Source organism: Ictalurus punctatus, chromosome 2 (assembly GCF_001660625.3).
Source record: "Ictalurus punctatus breed USDA103 chromosome 2, Coco_2.0, whole genome shotgun sequence".
Classification (NCBI taxonomy): Eukaryota; Metazoa; Chordata; class Actinopteri; order Siluriformes; family Ictaluridae; genus Ictalurus; species Ictalurus punctatus.
This window is the reverse complement of record NC_030417.2, coordinates 9,925,130-9,946,579: the sequence shown is the minus strand read 5'-3', so window position 1 is coordinate 9,946,579 and position 21,450 is coordinate 9,925,130. Positions and strand designations below refer to the sequence as shown.

Genomic DNA, 21,450 nt, shown 5'->3' with positions numbered 1-21,450 from the left:
AGAGAGAGAGAGAGAGAGAGACTAATTAGGAAATGAAAGGTTAACCTGTTTTCCATAGTGGTGTTATTGCGGCTCTGAGATTTATGCCGATAGCAATCAGAGATTAGAACTCTCTCTGTTTCTCTGTCCTATGATAATCCACCCAGTATTTTGCACACACACACACACACACACACACACACACACACACACACACACAAACTACTCCACAGACCCCAGACCTGTCTCCATCTCTGATCTGCAAATGTAGGCTAATGATAAAGAGTCCCCGATTTCATTTATTTCATGAAGTGTATTGCTCATATTCGCTTTAATCTCAAAAGAAATCGAAAATCTCCACTTCAGCTATGATTAAGAAAACATTAGATTACATAAGATTGAACTTAAGATGTTAGATAAGAATTTGATTGTTCAATGTTATGTTAAGTAAATGTTTAGAGTTTTAAATGTTACAGTACATTTCTAATGTTCAATTAAAATGTTAGTGTTAAATGTAAGAGTAGAATTTTTGTGTGAAATTTTAGAGTAGAATTTTTGTGTTAAATGATGGAGTACAGTGCCCTCCACTAATATTGGCACCCTTGGTAAATATGAACAAAGAAGGCTGTGAAAAAAATGTCTATTGTTTAAGTTTTTCATCTTTTGTTAAAACAATTCACAAAAACACTTTGCTCCCATGGATATCAAACAACTGCAAACACCACCATTAAATTTGTTAAATTATACCTGTGCAACAATTATTGGCACCCTTAAAGCCAATATTTTCTGCTACCTCCTTTTGCAAAGATAACAGATCTGAGTCTTCTCCTATAATGCCAACTAAACTCAAACAACTACATAAATAACAAATCTTATGCATATTTCATAATGGTGGAAAGACCTAATGACTACATCCAGGAATTGTGACTTCTACAGTCTCTTCTGTAACCACAGCTTCATTTCTTTTCACAAAGAACTCATCAATTCCACTTTTGTAAAGAAATGGAAAGTACAGCCTGTAATTTAGCCTTAAACAGCAGTAATATAGCTTGCCTTGCTTAGACTTTTTTTTAACTACGTAGCTTTATAATCTGTTTTGCTAGATGGTTTCTAAAAGGCTGTAATAATATTTTATACAGATGATGTTACTGGTCTTGGTTGTATAATTTGGTCTTTTTAATGAGGTTCCGCTCACAAAGCATCACCACCACCTCTTTATTTTTATGTTCACTTTGTAATGCTCATTATGTAGTCTACAAACAAGTCGATTAGGTGCATGCTTCTCAAAGTGCAGTTCATGAAGCATAGCCATATTTGTCATTTTGTACAGTAGTGGAAATCACAAATTACCATTATCAAAATTATTATTTAATTATTGTTATTGTCACTTGAATTGAATGGGTTTAATCAATCAAACACCGATAACTAAAAAACAAATCTATTACAATTTCACCTTATTTTTGATCAAATATATGTTCTGAGTGGAGATATATATATATATATATATATATATATATATATATATATATATATATATATATATATATATATGCTAAAATAATTTGCTTTACATATTTAATAACGAGGGAGTATGTTGTTATAGTTGAATAAAAATAAAAATAATAATAATAATAATAATAATAGTTGTCAACAGTAAAGTGGTATGATGTCAGATTTGATTATTTTCCCAGAGTGTTTTATTCCTCTTACACTACAACAATTTTGCTTTTTTTTTTATCCGTTTATAGTTACATTTATACTTTTATACTATAGTTACCGTAGACTGGTAGTTTTCCAGTTACCGGTTCAATGGCACAGTAATTGCTGTTTTAATGCAGTCTTATTCCAACGCACGGAAAGATGTATCCAGTGTCTGTAAGCAATATTTTTGCGGAATTCGTAGCACTTTTGCAAAAATCTTACACCAACCCAAGACCATCAAAAAGGAGTAAACAAGCACTGGCCAGAATTAATGTGAATAAAATTTGTCAGTCAAAAACAACAAATTCCAATGGGATATCAAAAATATGAGTTTGCTCTAAAATGACTGACTAACAACTAAACATGCTTTCTTTCTTTCTCCCATGAAACAGTGACTTAACACAATAAGTTGAAGATAATTTAGCTTAAACCTGCCTGCTGCCATCAGGTCCTGGCAATGGATGTAGGAGGCCTTGTAGTCGTGATTATGTAGAGCCTGCTCGGCCAACAGCGTGAGGACCTGACCCTTTCTCTGGCTTTCATCATCACCTATAAACACACAAACACACACACACACACACAACAGAAACACGACATCAGCTCATCATATGGCACTAAGAGAACCAGCATTGGACTGGACCGAAAAATCAATTCTCTTTCAAATCTTTTCCTCTGCATAATGGACTCCTAACTCGATATACAGTAAACTAATAAACATGCATCATCAGTGGGTGCTTACGAGCTGGATATTTTATCCTCTTTACAGAGATAATAAAAAACGAACGTCACAGACGAGCATCCGTCTCTAACGAATTCCAAATATAGCCTGGGGAGACAGCACGGCTCCAAAATATTAATTTGTTTGGCAATAAAATCATTTCCATATCCCCTGATAGATTCTTGGATGACTGCTGAGGTGTGCAGCGTGTTGGTTGAAGCGCTGTGGGAGACACTCTGATCTCTTTGTACACAAATTAATCCAATAAAGACTCATCGAAACGGTCTGCGTAGAAGATTCAAGCGTGGGTTGAAGTCCTAGCATGGACTGACGGTTGAGTTTCGGACTTCTCTACAGACTCGTGATACGTGTCTGCTATCCGCTTACAGAAATACACGTGTGTAAATGAAGCTCTATATTTATATCGTTTGTCCATTCAGAAAGAAATGTACATTTTGTTACCAATAGTTTTAATGGTGCATGCATATTACAAAGAATTTTCTTTTGTATTCCTTGGGCTCAAACAAATCAAATACTAAACGGTTTAGCTCAAAGCCTGCTTGAGGCCTGTTTAGTTTGTGGATATAGTTGTTCTTATTACTACTTACACACAGCGATGTTTACAGGAAAATGGCCAGATTGGGTCCAGCCACTAGGAAGTCTATAATCACTCAAATAATCACTTTTTACAACCGTGGTGAGCAAAAAAGCATCTCAGCAGGCACAACATATCAAACCTACAGCAGCAGAAGACCACACTGGGTTCCGTTCCTGTCAGTCAAACACAGGAATCTGAGGCTATCATGGGCACAGACTCACCCAAACTAGACAGGTGAAGATTAGGGGGGGGAAATAAAATCACGCGGTCTTTTTCCAGTCTTCACAACTTCGCTAACACAACATTAATAAAATACATTATTATTATTATTGATGTTGTTATTACTACCTCTTGCACTGTGTTACTCTCCTTTCTGTATTCAGAACAGAACTGACAGATTTCATATTTTTAATAAAACAAGACGACAACTCTCCTCCCCTAGGGGATGAAAGTCTCCTTTTAATTGTGTTTTATTGTTCTTTCTGTTTACCTTTGCATTTTATTCCACACACTTTTATACCCTTATGTTATACATGCGCGGTGAACGAGCTGTCGATCTCTTTGGCCTTGTTCCTTGTGCAAATAAAGACGTGGCCACGCAGCACCGCGTCAGGAGAATCACAGCGGCTGCGTCAGACTGCACTAGCGTGTGTGTACCCGAGGAGTGTGATGATCCTGACGACACCGTAAACTTATCCGATGTCGCTCATGACGGCTAGACTGTCGCTAAACGCGCGTGGGTTCGGCAGGTGCGTTTCACAGCAGGTTTTCCTGAACGTTATAACCGCAGTGGTAGTTGTATGTTTCGGAATGGGTGTGAACGTTACCCGAGACCCGAAGCAACCTGGCCAGCTCCAGCAGCAGAGTGGACTGTTTATAGGCCGTGGGACACTGAGCAATGCACTCCTTTATCAATGAGAGGCGGTCATCACGTAATCGCACTGCAAGAGACAGAGAGAAAGAGAGAGAATATGTAACATTTAATGACTTGGCTGAATCAGTAACTACTCCAATAAATCCATTTTATAATATTCGGTTGTATTCAGCGATCCATACCCAAGTCCATACTCACCAAAACATACCAAACATGACTGAGTAAACGCCGGCTTATTTCATTTCATAAGTTGAATTTTTACCTCAGAGCTAAACTCAAAGTCTACAGGTTTCTGTAGTAACCACCAAACCCCATTAGCTAGTGCATCATAATGATGAGTAATATTTACACCAAGCAGAGCCAAAAGCAATCAAAACAACACTATTGACAGAAACATTATGCCTTACGAATGCTAAAATTTGCCTCTCACATTATTATCTACCAATCGTGATCCAGATTTGCTTGCAGACATTACTGACGTAAGAGTTGAACATCGCAGACCGGCATTTAAAAGCTCCCAGAGGCTGCTGTAGACGTCTCGTCCTCCACCAAGCTAGGACTTTATCATCATTAAACTATACATCATATATAGTTTCTGTGTTCTCAGTTAATCGGCGATTTCAACCGAGCCTCCAGTCCATCCACAGGAACCCGTTTTAAGAACTGATTCATCCTTAAATAGTGAGTAATATATGCAGATTTAGAAGTTTGCCCATTTATTGCACCGATTTATTTGCTTCCATCGCTAACAAAACGCATTAATGATGTAAAATGGAACGTGCAACCTGTGTGTGGCTGTTAATTGATGTACACTGCAACAAAATGGCATCATAGCATGAGAAAATATTTTTGTACAGAGTAAGACTTAGCTAGCATTTCCTATTTTAAGATCACAATAAACCCGATACAAGATTATTAAACCTATCTCTAGCCACTGCAAGCTTAAACTTTCTTGTTCTATGGGCAGATCATTTTACTGATTTTAGTGATTTTTAAGACGTTTTAAGATTTTAACTTCCCTCAAGCAATCTGCGATCGGTTAACGAACGACGCTTAGTAGTGCCTACTCAGTGTGGATCAAGGTCCCTTTCCAGAACCTTCAAACTAACTGTTCCTCAGTGGTGGAATGAACTTCCGACCTCAATCCGGACCGCAGAATCTCTCACCAGCTTCAAAAAACAGTTAAAGACCCACCTCTTCAGAGAGCACATAACTAACCCCACATTATTTAAAATAAATAACTTTTTAAAAAGCTTACTCTTACACCTCTACTCTGCACACTTTGCTTCTCTAGAACTCAATTAGAAACTGCACTGTAGCACTACTTGTATTGTTCTCTGCCTCATATCGCTTTGCTTGTGTTGTCTCATCTGTAAGGCACGTTGGATAAAAGCGTCTGCTAAATGAATCAATGTAAGTATTTATTTGTAGAAACAAGGTGCACGGTGGCGTAGTACTCCGGTTTCCTCCCCCAGTCCAAAGACATGCATGGTAGGCTGACCGTCACGTCCAAAGTGTCCGTAGTGTATGAATGGGTGTGTGAATGTATATGTGCCCTGTGATGGACTGGCACCCTGCATACAGGGTGTACCCCACCTTGTGCCCCATGCTCCCTGGGATACGCTCCAGGTTCAACGCAACTCAGTAGGATAAGCGGTATAGAAAATGCACGGATGGATTTCTAGAAAGAAGCGAAATGATTTGCCGACAATAAGAACATTTTAAGCTTGAAATCAAGTTTGACTGGCCAGAAATTAGTATAATAATTTTACACTGGTTTATTGGAACTTTATAATGGGAAATACGAGATAAATTTGACTATATTCAAGAGATTTTAACTTGCTAAAATGTCATTTTTTGTAGTGTGTGGTTTCATGTTCTCTTTCTTGGCTAAAAATAGCGACGTCCTAAAAGCTTTTTTTAAGAGGACTAGAATACTTTTTTGAATAACTGTTCGATTGTCAGTATTCGTGCAACCCCTCGATCGGGCCCTATAATATTCATTCTTTAACTAGTTAAACAGAATATGAGAGAAATCTTGAGAGGAACTGAATTTAAAGGGAGAATCCCGGTTTCTACCTCATGTTCTTTTATACATTGCAGTCCTCTCCGTACTGGAAGTACTTGAACAGCAAGGCCAATTCTGTATGTTTTTGCTATACAAATTTGCCTATTTGGGTTTGAGATCAAAAGATGAACATGAGACGATAGATCGGAACTTCAGCTTTTTATTTCTGATATTTAGTCTAGATGTGTTACACAACTTAGAACATGGCACCCTTGGTGGCAGACCACCAAATTTTTAGATGAGCAAAAGCGCAATCTAGTATAAATTAAAATAAATCACTCTTAATATTTGGTGCAGAACCCTTGCTTGCAATAACTGCATCAGGACTGCGACTCACTGACATCACCGAACTGGTTTCTTCTTTTGTGTTGCTTTTCCAGTGTTTTACCGCAGCGTCTTTCAGTTGGTGTTTGTTTCGGGGGGTTTCTCACTTCAGTCTCCTCTCCAGGAGGTGAAATGCTGCTCAACTGGGTTAATGTCTGGTGATTGACTTGGCCAGTTTATAACCTAGAACGTCCACTTCAAACCTCCCGATGAAGTCCTTTGTTGACTCGGCTGTGTGTTTTGGATCGTCTTGCTGCATGATGAAGTTCCTCCCAATTAATTTGGATGCAATTCTCTATAAGTTCCTGTAAACTTCTGAACTCATTCTGCTGCTGCCATCATGAGTTCCAAACCATGACATGCAAGCCCAAACCATGACACTACCGCCACCATGTTTCACAGATGAGCTTGCATGTTTTGGATCATGAGCAGATCCTTTTTTTCTCCACACTTTGGCCTTTCCATCATTTTGGTAGAGGTTAATCTTGGTTCCAGAACTTTTATGGTTCATCTCTGTATCTCTTCGAGAATTCCATTCTGGCTTTCTGATTCTTACTGCTGATGAGTTATTTCTATCTTGTGGTATGACCTCTATATTTCTTCTCTAGAAGTCTTCTTTGAAACGGTGGATTGTGATACCTTCACGCCTGCCCCATGGAGGTTGTTGGTGATGTTACTGACTGTTGTTTTGTGGATTTTCTTCGCAGCTCGCACAATGTTCGTCATCAGCTGCTGTTGTTTTCCTAGGCCGACACATTCCATGTCTTCTTGTTAGTACACACCACTGGTTTCTTTCTTTTTCCAAATTGTTGTATTGGCTACACCGAAGGCTTTGACTGATTTTATCCTCTTTTCTCAGCTTCAAAATGGCTTGCTTTGCTCCCATAGACAGCTCTCTGGTCTTCATGTTGGTTTATCCTTTTCAACAACAAATGCAGTTTTCAAATGCAAAACCCAGGGCTCAACCCAAGAGTAGACATTCAGCACTATTAATTGTTTAAACAACAAATCTATCATCTCTTATATTCATCTTTTGATCTCAAATGCAAATGTCTTCAGTGTAGAGCTTGTAATGTCAAAGTTGGCCTTGCTGGTCCAGTTTTCGGACGGGACTGTAAAACAACCTGGACAGACTAAAGGACTAAAGCACTGTTGCATCATTCTCGTTAAGTAGACATAAATCAAAGGTTAGAGCAGGTACTCAAACAGCGCTGTGGGTAAATGGTCTGCACTTATATAGCACTTTTATCCAAAGCGCTTTACACTGTGTCTCATTCACACACCAATGGTAGGAGAGCTGCCATGCAAGGTGCTAACTTGCCATCGGGAGCTCAGTGTCTTGTCTTGCCCAAGGACACTTCGGCATGTGGAGTCACGTTGGCTGGGAATCGAACCACCAACCCTACGATTAGTGCACAACCCGCTCTACCACCTGAACCACAGCCTCCCTGTGGGTAATTTAGGACCCTGTTAACAAAAGTGAAAGCATGCGTTTGTGTGATGAACTGTGCATCTAAATTATGAATCTACACAGCTCTTTGATTCATCGATTTGCTTTCAGCCTTCAGGCATCACGTCGTCCACTCTCTATCTTCACTGTGTCAAAACGGACAGAAAAGAGGTTTACAATTCGGGGGGAAAGAAAGAGGCAGAAAGATAAAGAGAAGCAGAAGAGTCCATTGCTGTTGTGTCTTTACAAGCCATAAGATTTGCTTTAATACTTTTTTTTTTTTTCAAACGCATCATCTCATTCATTTTAGTGCTGCCTCTTTTTATATCTCTGACAGCTCCACATTTCCCTTCATAATTAAAAAATTTTTAAAAAACCTTAACCGTTAGAAAGCTTTATTTCAAAGTGGTGAAACCGCCTCCAGTCCATCGTTTCAGAGAGAAAGAAGACATTTTTCGAAACTCAGAGAGCAGTCTCTTTGTCTCTTTAATGTTACATTGGCTCGTAATCAATCAATGATGAATAAAAAAAAGAGAAAGAACCAAAGAGAGAGAGATCTTCTGAGAAAAGATTAATACACATCAGTAATGTCAAAAATGATGGATCTCACCGAATCCCAAACCATTTCAGTAGGAACACCATCACTGTAATTTCTGTACTTTACTTCAAGAGAATCACTGATTCGTCTTATGCATGTCAGGAGGAAAAGAAAAAAAAAAAAAAAAGGTCTTTCAAACAATAAAGCGCTAGAGAGAAGGAGAAACAGTGAGTGCTGACCGTACGGCCATTTATTCAAACAAAGACTGCATCATCGGTACAGACACACAAATTACACTCTCATTCAGCACTCTGACAGCTGCTGTTTAATGACCTGTTTCCTGGATAGTTTCTGAGCAATTTGTTTGATCGTTTTCTTTGCTTTCACTTGATGTAACTTCCAGAGAACACTCTGCTTCTGAATGCATTTCAAACTCTACTGAACTTCCTTCACTTCCACCTCTACCTTCAGGAGGGAGTGTTTTATTGTTTAAACCCTCACTGCTCGGTGCTCCTTCAAGCATTCCGGATAAAAAGTGTCACGAGCTGGTGGCAGGACAAAAGTTTATATTAAATAAAAATAAAATATAAAAAATAAAAACTTGGAAGACAAGATGGTGGGATGAAAGGCGGAAGATGGGGTGGGAACGGAGGTTAAATAAGAAACGGAGTGAGAAAGATATGAATGAAAGAGAGAGACAGATGGAGATGGACAGAAAGAGAGTGAGGCACAAAGATGGAAGTGATGGAGAGAAAGTGGGAGTGAAATCGAGATCAAGCGAGAGAGGGACGAGTTGAGAGGGACGTGTGAGAGAGAGAGAGAGAGAGAGAGAGAGAGAGAGAGAGAGAGAGAGACAGTTAGAAAATTACATTACCTTGTAAAGGCAGGATAGAGAGAGACACACAGAGAAAGGGAGAGTAAGAGAGCCAGTGTGAGAGAGATAGAGAGAGAGAGAGAAGGAAAGAGTGAGAGAGAGAAGAAGAGAGTGAGTGTGAGAGAGAGAAGGAAAGAGAGCCAGTGAGAGAGACAGAAGATATAGAGAGAGACAGAGCGTAAAATGGAGACAGAAAGAGAGTAAAAGAGAGAGACAGAGTGAGAGAGAGAACGAAAGAGAGAGAGAGAGACATGGAAAGAGAGAGACACAGAGAACGGAAGACTAGGAGAGCCAGTGAGAGAGACAGAAGAGATAAAGAGAGAGACAGTAAAATGGAGACAGAGAGAAGGAAAGAGAGAAGGAAAGAGAGAGGGAGAGAGACACACAGAGAAACAAAGCATAAGAGAGCCAGTGAGAGACAAAAGAGAGAGAGAGAGAGAGACAGAGAAAGAGAGATACAGTTAGAGAGAGAAAGACGATACCTTGTAAAGGCAGGACTTTAACCCCGAAGTCCTCCAGTCGAGAGAGGGCGCTGATGAGGTCTAATTCGTCTTGGACAGAAGGAGGACAATCTGTGATTAGCTGCAGACATGATCTGAGAATAAACACACACACACACACACACACACACACACACACACACACACACACACACACACACACACACACACACAGGTATGTACAGATTAGTACATGAAATAGTAGGACTGTAAAGGTTCGTTCGTCTTCTCACCGAGACTGATCGATTATATCTTTAGTCAGTGATATTAAACCCAGATTTCCATGCCAGAAAACAAGTCTGCAGTTTTCAAGGCTTTTCATACTTGGATGACACATCTGTCCCTTCTCCATCTGCCTGTCTCTGATTCCCATCACCATTCAGGTCAGAAATCCTATTTACATCACCTTTTCATACAGCATGGGGAAAAGATACAGTCCGTGCTCACAGACAGAACACATCTGATGCTTCTTTTACTATTTCAGCAAAATCTAAAATATACACTATATATCATTCAACGGGAGCAATGTGGCTGAGAAGATTTCGACTCCGTACGCTGCTCGACTAATTATTATTATTGGTATTATTGTTGTTGGTCTTGATTGATGGTATATTGCTGTGGTTGTTGGTGTTTTATTAATGTTATATAGTAGTTGTTGATCTTGATATATTATTATTGTTGTGGTTGAATTTTTGATGTTATATTATTGTTCTTGGTGGTGGTCTTGCTAATGTTATCTGGTTGTGGTTGTTGATGTTTTGATGTCTTGTTGACATATTGTTGTTGTGGTTGTTGGTCATGTTGGTGTTACATTGCTGTTGGTCATGATGTTATATTGTTGGTCTTGCTGATAGTATATGGTTTTTGGTCTTATTGATGTTATATTGTTGTGGTTGGTGGTGGTGATCTTGCTGATGTTATATTGTTGTTAGTCTTGATGTTATATTGTGGTTGGTGGTGGTGATCGTGTTGATGTTGTATGGTTATTGGTCTTGTTGATGTTATATTGTTGGTCTTGTTATACTGTTGTGGTTGTTGGTTGTCTTGATGTGATGGCTGGTGATCTTGTTGATGTTATATGGTTATTGGTCTTGTTGATGTTATATTGTTGGTCTTGATGTTATATTGTGGTTGGTGGTGATCTTGTTATATTGTTTTTGGTCTTGATGTTATATGGTTGTTGGTCTTGTTGATGTTATATTGTTGGTCTTGTTATATTGTTGTTGGTCTTGATGTTATATTGTGGTTGGTGGTCTTGTTGTTATATTGTTTTTGGTCTTGATGTTATATTATTGTTGGTCTTGCTGATGGTATATGGTTGTTGGTCTCGTTGATGTTATATTGTTGTTGGTCTTGTTATACTGTTGTGATTGTTGGTGGTCTTGTTGATGTTATATTGTTGAAGGTCTTATTGATTATTAGGTCTTGTTGACATTGTGTTGCTGTGGTTGTTGGTCTTGATGTTATATTGCTGTTGGTGGTGGTCTTGTGGATGGTATATTATAGCTGGTGGTGGTCTTGTTGATATATTGTTTTTTGGTCTAGTTGACGTTATGTTGTGGTTGTTGGTGTCTTGTTATATTGTTGATGGTCTTATTGACATGTTGCTGGTCTTGTTGACGTTACGTTGTGGTTGTTGGTCTTGTTGAGGTTATATTTCTGGGGTTGTTGTTAATCTTGTTGCTGTTAGATCGTTAGTGGTCTTGTTGATCTAGTTACATTAATGTTGTTATGTTTGTTATTACAATAACAATTGTTATTGTACATTGGGGGGCATTCCATACAGCAAGTTAATAAAACTGGGGCTTATTTGAAATAGCCTGGACTGATTTAGTTTAACAGGTCAATCAAGGCTCATCATTCCATCTATTTCTGCTAATTCAAGCTGTGAACGGCCAATGGTTCTATGGAATTGGTTCTTATTCTTAAAATATTCTGGCCCAATCACACTGGACAACCCCGCCTGCTCTGGTCAATGCTCAACGGGTGATTGCGACAGGTACAGTAATGAAAATATTATGGTTAACAATATTGTAGAGATTGAAATATCAGAGGTACATAAAGCGAGTTAGAGAAATGGGAGAGCTAAAATAAGCCCAGAGTAATTTCATGTGGGAATAATTTCATTTATCAGACGTATCTGGGCCAGAGAAGGCATGGGATGTGTGTGTCACGGTCACATACCCAATTCGTATCCATAGCTCACGTTCTACAGCAATCTGATAAATTACAAAACAGACAAAAGGTTCTCCATTTCATTTCAATTTAATTATACATAACTACATCTAGACATGCTTTATTGGCATGTCCATATTACATTACAGTCCTGATAAAGGATTTAAATTAGCTTATAGACTTATATTCACTACCAACTACTGTAAAATACTAAGTGTATTTCTCAAGCAGGATTACATCATTCACTAATACTCTTACAGACTGAACGCATAACGTACAGACGAGTGCGCCACGAGAATAACGATCAGGCGTTGACAAAAATCTCCACACAGAAAACTTCACCATATCAGCTAACTTTATGGATTGTTTTTTTTTTTCCCTATCTTTTAACATGGAGTGTCCCATGGCTTGTCCCGGTGTACGTTGTTACTACAGAAACGATGACGCATTAGAACGAACGCACAAATATAAACCTTGCAGTTGGAGTTACTGTCAGACCTTCCGTTATAGAAAATGAAATCTCCACCAATCAGAACCGAGAATCGAGAAAAACAGCACTGTTTTTAAATAACAGCCAAGTGTAAGGCTGTATACACATATATGCATTATATATACACACTAAACCTCTTGGTTGGCATGAGCCTCAGAAGAATGATTTTAAATTCTGTATCATTTACTATGCTCATCTATTTGAAGGAGACAAAGAAAAGGGTAAAAAGTGACGAAAGCAATGCGAGGCTTTTCTTGGCTCCGTTTCCAGTAAAGCGTCTAAGATCTAAAAGGCCAAGAGGACATGACTTCACTTGTGCACTTTGTCCAAGATTTAGTGCAGTCCATTAGACAAATACAGGCACGGTGCCGGACCAAAGCCAAAGTAAAGCGAAAAGCTTAAAGAGCTTACTGATCCTTCTCACTGCTTATAATAAAGCCGGTTTCATTCACACACAGACTATATCTAACTTGTTTCTTTATTTAGCTGCATCTTATCTAGAGTCATTCTCTCATTAATCCTCATTAATGCATTTCAGAGACATTTTAACAAGATTATACAGTCGCATATGAAAATCTCACCCAAAAAAAAAAAAACCACCCCAAAACTGTACTTTAGCGGCGAGAAATATCTACTGCATTAATGATTCGATAATCTTTAGCATTTTTAATATCATGAAAAACACTTCCTCTCCTATCCTTGTTGGAAAAAAAAAATGTTTCCAGTAACAGCTAAACACACGATAAATCATAACTACTTTTAGACCACAGTCCATTAGTTTTATTGATGCTTTCATGGCACAACATTATATTATTCGCTGGTGTGTTTGTTTTAAAGGATAAAATCGTGCATTTTGTACCGAACAAACAGGAACCTTAAGCTTGCAGGTCACTTTGCTTTTGTTTAGGGGGCGACGCGAGTGTACGTTTGTTCGGAGTGCACTCAAGAGCTTTTAACTCCATGTTGTTGAGTGTGCTGATGTATTGATCAAAACCAAAAGATACGTGTTCCAGGCAAGCAGATGGCTGCAAGTAATCAAGGAGTAAAAGGTAGATATAAAGTGGATTTGTACAAAACACAGACACACAATAATTTCAAGAGGCTGGCGTGAGGCACAGAGATCAAAGCAAGTGCAGGTTTTATTCAAGATGTTAATATCATTATACCACAGCGCCGTTTAAACTGAATTGGTTCTGATTGGTCAGAAGGTGCTGGATGGTTGCTGTATTTGGAAATATTTTATGACGGATTAAAAATGTTTACTCATGCCTGATTAACATCATTATATAAGATTATATACACGTGTCGTTTAACATCATGCACACGTTGCACTATAAAGATGTTCAACAAAATCATTAGAATGAGCCCTCCATATTTATCCTCCCTAGCCATTGCTTGCTTTTTTATTTGTTTTTTAATAGGAGAACAGGGTTGTTTTTTTTTTGTTTTTTTTTTATTGTCCAGAGTATATATACACTAGTAGTAATTCTAGCCACAGTGGGGATTTTTTCCCCCCCATGTTTGGTAATTTACATAATAGGGGTGTATCATGATGAAAAAAATGTGATGTACGTCGTGGAAATCAGCATTCTGTTAATAAAGCAGTTAATGCGAATGCACTGTTTGAACACCAGAGGTCTAAATCTGCATAGCCCATCCATCCATCTTCTATACTGCTTATCCTTTTCAGGGTCACGGGGAGCCTGGAGCCTATCCCGGGGAGCATCGGGCACAAGGCGGGGTACACCCTGGACAGGGTGCCAATCCATCGCAGGGCACACTCACATACACACTCACACACCCATTCATACACTATGGACACTTTGGACATGCCAATCAGCCTACCATGCATGTCTTTGGACTGGGGGAGGAAACCGGAGTACCCGGAGGAAACCCCCGCAGCACGGGGAGAACACGTGCATTCTACTTTATACAGTTCCATGTCCATGCTATAATCGTTAAAAAGAGCTCTTCAGTTGCTTTTAAACAACACCAGCACCGTGCTGCTGCAATCTACGGTGCTCGAGGAAAAAGGTCACGGAAGCTGGGCGTTTTAGTCACCTTTGGAGCTCTGTTTCTGGCTAAAATGATGCTGCGGAGCTCGTTATGTTTCAGTTGATCTTATTTCCCGGATCAGAGACTTTGTTTATTCTTAGTTTTGGGGAGAATTTATAATGTTGATTTATTTGTTTTTTTAAGATATGGCGAACCTGTAGTACATTTTGCTCTACTATAATACATTTCTGTATTAAATATATATATATATATTTAATATATATTATTTATATATATATATATATATATATTTTTTCAGTCAATTAATTTTGTTGACAATATTCTGAGAATCGAATTGAATCGTGAAGCCGGAATCAGGAATCGAATCATGACCAGAGTGCATCGTTACACCCATACTATATAACCGAGTGATCTTTTTCCAATCCTCAGCTGCTCAGTTTCAGGGACTCTGTGCCTGCTGTAGCCTCAGATTCCTGTTCTTGGCTAACGGGAGTGGAACCTGACGTGGTCTTGTGCTGTTTCAGCCCATCTCCTCGAAGTTTGATGTGCTGTGCGTTCCGAAGTTGATTTTCTGCACACCACTAAACACACTCCAAAGCACCGGCATGTTTCTTAAAACAGAACCCATTTGAATGAGGAAGGCAGGAAATTCTGCTCGAGTGCCTCTCGAGTCACATACTCATTGCTTATATCATGCTTTCAACCCCTCCATTTCTTGTAGTGTCTGTATTCACAGATTGGCAAGTCTAATAAATGTGTTTCTTCTCAATGGAGAGCCTTTTAAAGCCTCGGGTCTACACTGTATGTTGTCCTTCATAAAAGTGTGTGTGGCATGTGTGTGTCTATACATGATGTAGCTCTTTGAGAGTACAGAAGAGCTTCAGAGCTTCACAACCACCCATTGCATTTTTACAGCATTTTATGAATATATTTTGGTTACTGAGGATAAGGTTAGAGTTTTAAATGTAGCATGATGTTGCTAACCTGTGTGTGTGTGTGTGTGTGTGTGTGTGTGTGTGTGTGTGTGTGTGTGTTTAGGGGGTGGGGGGCATGAATAGCTTTCGTTTTTGGCCATTAGCGGATGATGGCCTAATTACTGCCCTACTTTACATCTGAGTGCAAGAGCATCATTCCAGAAACAAAGACTGTCATACCAAACCTTGAGCAAAAACAGCAGAAACAAGAGTGAGTGAGTGAGTGAGTGAGTGAGTGAGAGAGGGGGGGGGGGGGGGGGTAGTACAACCCACACTTTCACAGAGTTTAAGAGGCAAGTAAGACAGAAAGATAGATTTTAATTAATTAAACACAGTTGGAGAGACTGAAAAGAAGAAAGGGAAAAAAGAGAGAGTGACAGAACACGAGAGAGAGAGAAAAAGACAGAGAGGGAAAGACAGAGAGAGAGAGAGAGAGAGAGGAGAAAGAAAGAGAGAGAGAGAGAGAGAGGAGAAAGAAAGAAAGACAGAGAGAGAAAGAAAGACAGAGAGAGAGACAGAGAGAGAGGGACAGAGAGAGAGACAGAGAAAGACAGAGAGAGAGAGGGGGAGAGAGAGGGGGGAGAGAAAGAAAGACAGAGAGAGAGAAAGACAGACAGAGAGAGAGAGAAAGAGAGAGAGAGAAAGACAGAGAGAAAGACACAGAGAGAGAAAGAGAGAGAGAAAGACAGAGAGAGAGACAGAGAGAGAAAGAGAGAGAGAAAGACAGAGAGAGACAGAGAGAGAAAGAGAGAGAAAGACAGAGAGAGAGAGAAAGACAGAGAGAGAAAGAAAGACAGAGAGAGACAGAGAGAGAGAGACAGAGAAAGAAAGAAAGACAGAGAGAGAGACAGAGAAAGAAAGAAAGACAGAGAGAGAAAGAAAGACAGAGAGAGACAGAGAGAGAGAGACAGAGAAAGAAAGAAAGACAGACAGAGAGAGAGACAGAGAAAGAAAGAAAGACAGAGAGAGAGAGACAGAGAAAGAAAGAAAGACAGACAGAGAGAGAGACAGAGATAGAAAGAAAGACAGACAGAGAGAGAGAGAGAGAAACAGAGACAGAGAGAATGATGGCGACATTAACCTGCAGCCAGACAAAGAATGGCTGAAGATTCTTCAGAAGACTAAAAAGCATGAGCACACCCTTTTGTGTGTGTGTGTGTGTGTGTGTGTGTGTGTGTGTGTGTGTGTGTGTGTGTGTGTGTGTGTGTGTGTGTGTGTGAGTGTGTGAGAGAGAGAGAGAGAAAAATAGAGAGAGAGAGAGAGAGAGACGGAAAAACAAAATTCTGGGCAAATAAGAACCTATATATGGGTACGGTGGCTTAGCGGTTAGCACTTTGCTCCGCACTTCCAGGGTCGGGGGTTCGAATTCCGCCTCGGCCCTGTGTGCGTGGATTTTGCATGTTCTCCCCGTGCCTCAAGGGTTTCCTCCGGCTTTCTCCCCCAGTCCAAAGACCTGTTGTAGGCTGAGTGGCACTTCAAAATGCGTGCGTGTTACTGTGCCCTGCGCAGGACGTCACTTGAGATTTATTAATGGAGGTCTAAGCCGCTTTTCGGGGGGTCTGGGCATACTCCCCCCGAAATGATTTAAAGCCACCAAAACATCTTTCTAGTCGTGAATATTTTAGAATAACTGTGTCCGAGTACACATGACACTTTGCGTTGCATGTCACCTCTTATAATGATCTGGGCGCATTTCCATTTAAGACCAGTAGGGGCGTGTGACCGGGTCATTCTACGCTGCCTGTGTGTGAATCTGCAGCGAGCCGAACTGTAACCGTGGTAATGGTCAGCATGATTAATGAAACCAATGTTCATTCGCTGACCGACAGAACGGCTCGATTAAAGTGTATACGTGCTGGAAGAAGTCGAGCTACAAGTCAGATTTCAGAAGTTACGATTTCAGTCGGACTAAAAGTGTTCACGTGACCTTTTAAAAAGTCGAATTATTGCTTGAGCTCGATTGAAATCAAACAATTAACGTGCACGTAAGCGTGATTACTGTCTGGACGTCCCCCGATGAGAGGTACTCAGAGTAAGCTGCTGGATGTGTGTCAACTGAAACACGTGTAGACGAATTGGCGTGTATCGCATACATCAGCCTCCCCCAGGTACTAGTGCCCGCCCAGGAACAGTTTTAAGATGCGATGGAATTGAACCGTTGATGAAAAAAAGAAATCAAAAAGGAAATATATTAGCCGATATATTGATTTGCTTATGAGGGGGCTATTGAATATTTGTGTGAGGTCACTGATAAGCGGTATGGAAAATGGATATATATATATATATATATATATATATATATATATATAAAAACATCTCCTGTGTTTTGGACAGCATGGCAGCAGAATCACACGGCTGGAGGAGAATGATTACAGCGGCAGCTCTCTACCCTCAGGGAAATGCTTGCAGAGTATAAAAGGGGGCCTCAGAGACAGCCAGGTGAGCAAGTTCTCCCGATACCATTATGCTGATGCATTTTTTCCTCCGTTTCCAGCAGACAACAAAGACTACGAGGACGACATTGCTCCCTGGCTGACTCCCGCCGCGTCTCTGCCTCCCAGCCGACAACACTGCTCCCTGGGTCATGTCACGGATCATTGTCTTGCTGCATAATCCAGTTACGCTTGCGTTTCAATGGAAGGACTGAAGACCGGACATTCTCCTTTAGGATTTTCTGGTAGAGAGCAGAATTCATGTTTCCCTCAATTACTGCAAGTTTCCCAGGCCCTGAAACAGATCACACCATCACACTTCCACCACCATGCTTGACCATAGGTATGATGATGTTTTTGTGGAATTCGGTGTTTGGTTTACGCCAGATGTAACGGGACCTCTGTCTTCCAAACAGTTCCACTTTCGACTCCTAAATCCACAGAACATTCTCCCAAAAGGTTTCAGGATCATCAAGGTGTGTTTCGGCAAAATTCAGACGAGCCTTAATGTGTTGGCAGTGGTTTTCACTTCGTCACTCTTCCATGGATGCCATTTTTGCCCAGTGTCTTTCTGATAGTGGAGTCATGAACAGTGACCTTTATTGATGCAGGAGAGACCTGTAGTTCCTTTGATGTTGCCCTTGGCTCTTTTGTGACTTCCTGGATGAATCATTACTGTGCTCTTAGAGGAATTTTGGAAGGTTCACTACTGTACCGAGTTTTTCCATTTGGAGATAACGGCTCTCACTGTGGTTCTTTGGAGTCCCAGAGCCTTTGAAATAGCTTTGTAACCCTTCCCAGACTGATACATTTCAATCACGTTCTTCCTCATCATTGCTAGAATTTCTTTCCACTTTGACATAGTGTGTTACTTGTTAATTCAATTTAAGTGTAGATTTGATTGAACAGGGTTTGCAGTAATCAGGCCTGGTTATGTTTATCTTGGATTTTGTTTGAATGTCTGAAACAATTTAGTATGAGATGTACACAAAAACAGAAGAAATCAGGATCGGAGCAAATACTTTTCCACAACACTGTATATATTTGCAAATAGCTGTTAAAACTATATTTCTCCTTCATATGTACAATCTGAACACAGGGTGTTAAGGTGTTAAGAGCTTTCATGCCTTAATGGCTGGATCTGTCAGTATGTGGTGCTTTCAGTAAGATTCCTGGTGAGAATAATTATTGTGCCTAATACAGAACCGCCAACATTGCTAACAAGAAGAAAAAGAATTTTACCACAAAAATCCCAGCTTTTATATCTCAGTGGACAAGACTTCAGTTCAAACAGTAAGAAAAAAATAAAATCATGTCCTGTGAGAGCGCAACTTCACAATAAGCAGTTCCTTCATTTGTTTTGTTTTTTTATTATATATTTTTATTATTATTTATTTAACTGACCAAAGAGACCACAATCCCACACCCCGGGCTTCTACTGGCTCACAAGATGGAGGCTCATGAAATGAAAGGTCACAGTTCACCTACATAAAGTCGACATGGAGACTGTTACTCTTAATAACAATTCTGCACATTAATGTGCTAGTTCACCTTAACAGGTAAAAATACTTCAATTTAATTTTGTTTTCCTTTGTTTTGTTTTTTTTCTTCTGAATGAATGAAATATTTGGGAAAGGGAAGGGAGGAGAGAAAAGAAAAGGTAAATGAATCACATGTAAATGAATCACATGAATATGAATCATGTGAAAATGAATCACATGTAAATGAATCACATGTAAATGAATCATATGAAAATGAATAAATAAATTAAAAATACTTCAATATGAGGAGAATACTTATTATTTAAATAATGCTTTATACATTTTAACAGCCTTCAAAGGCAAAAAAGAAGATAAAAGAGTTAAATTTGTCTGGGAGTTTCTGTATTAAAGCGGACATTGAGAACTCATAATTATACAAATAACCCACTGAGAACATTTTTTTCTAAGGATAGTTCACACTACATGACTTTCAAGGTCGGCGGATCGCTGTGCTGTTCACACTCTATGACTTGCTCTCTTGTAATCGGGAGTCACGAAGTGGTTGTGGTGTTCACACGACGTGAACTAGGCTTAAGAGTGTTTATTATTTTTATATGCTGTAAATATGTATGCAACATTAACGATCGTGCCTTACTGTTGCACCTTAGTTATTGAATATAAAGTTAATCTAATTAAAATGTTATTATAATAAATTTAAAAAAAAATCTGCTGTGGTACAGTATAAGTGGGATAAAACAGCTGTTGGGTGTTTCTTTTCCTACACAGCATGCACGGTGATGTTTTATTCTTCACATGTGGTTTACTCCAAGCATGAGGATGAGATTAAAATACAAATCCTGATCATTTCTGCTGTAAAAAGGTCAGAGGTCATGGTCCTACCGTGCCAGGCTGATGCAGGGGTCGCTGAGTGTGGCGGAGGAGTTGAAATACTCTCGGGCAGAGGCCAGCGCCAGGTCCACGCTGTGGGCATAGGGCACGCAGGCCGCTTTAACACGTGACGCGGGTCCGACTGGGGGAACCGGGACCGAGGAGCTTCGCTGCATCAGCTGACCAGCCAGGAGCACGTTCTCCTCCCGACCGGAACACAACAAACTCTCCACAAACACCTGCAGAGAGAGAGGAGGGGGGGTTTTATTAATTATGAAAAATAAGTGATAGGGAAAAATTAATGTTGGAGAAATAAAAAGTAAAAAAAACAAACAAACAAAAAAAAACTGTTTGTACAAATGGAAGAAAAGTGAGAGAAATGAAACTGGGGAAAAATAAATTAATTTGTAAAAATGAAAGTAAAGGGGAAGAATAAAAAGTGTTGCAAAGATATAAATAAATTATAGAGAAAAAAAACAGCAGGTAAAGGAGCAGTAATTAATCACTCAGCCCCCACATACTGCTTACAGGAGCCATATGGAAGCACGTGTCTCCCTCCCTCTCTCACACACACACACACACACACACACACACACACACACACACACATACAGTGTCTCACAAAAGTGAGTACACCCCTCACATTTTTGTAAATATTTGATTATATCTTTTCATGTGACAACACTGAAGAAATGACACTTTGCTACAATGTAAAGTAGTGAGTGTACAGCTTGTGTAACAGTGTAAATTTGCTGTCCCCTCAAAATAACTCAACACACAGCCATTAACGTCTAAACCGCTGACAACAAAAGTGAGTACACCCCTAAGTGAAAATGTCCAAATTGGGCCCAATTAGCCCTTACATTTAAATGATTTCTGTCTTTTTCTAAAACGTAGTCTACCAGCCATGATGTGAAGCTAATGGAGCTAAAATACAGTAGTCTAAAAATGACATCTAACATCTTAAAGCACACCTATTATGGTTTTGAAACGTGCCTAATTTTGTTTTAAAGGTCTCATACGATAGATTTACATGCATCCAAGATCAAAAAACACTTTAATGTGCTCATCATTTAAACTGCAGCATTACCTTTCCTCCCCCAGTGTCGAAAACGACTCGTTAAATGAGATGTTCTAAAGGATTCATTCTAAACTCCTCCTTTCAGATAGCATACTCCACTCTGATTGGTCGGATGTCCCAGTCTGTTGTGATTGCTCTAATGCCGTGTTTCAAAATGAAACGCCCACTTCCGTAACGAGTTTCAGCTCCGTCTCTCAGCGAGCAGCCGATGAGGAGCAGAGGCGGGGCTTTTAGTTACAATCCTACGTAGGTTAGTACAGGAAGTAAGTCTGGAATCACTAACGACTCG

General features: G+C 39.7%; 1 protein-coding gene across 2 annotated transcripts in view; it reads right to left on the bottom strand.

Annotated features, from left to right (window-relative positions):
* The window catches only part of nbas (NBAS subunit of NRZ tethering complex), a 263,105-nt gene that overhangs the window by 141,292 nt on the left and 100,363 nt on the right, over window positions 1-21,450 (bottom strand). For both annotated transcript variants that reach the window (XM_017493334.3, XM_047152214.2), the window contains exons 30-33: window positions 20,093-20,319; window positions 9,607-9,719; window positions 3,824-3,937; window positions 2,116-2,229 (exon numbers count right to left, since the gene is read on the bottom strand). In XM_017493334.3, coding sequence (XP_017348823.2) covers window positions 2,116-2,229; window positions 3,824-3,937; window positions 9,607-9,719; window positions 20,093-20,319 — 568 coding nt within the window. The remainder of the gene's footprint in view (window positions 1-2,115; window positions 2,230-3,823; window positions 3,938-9,606; window positions 9,720-20,092; window positions 20,320-21,450) is intronic.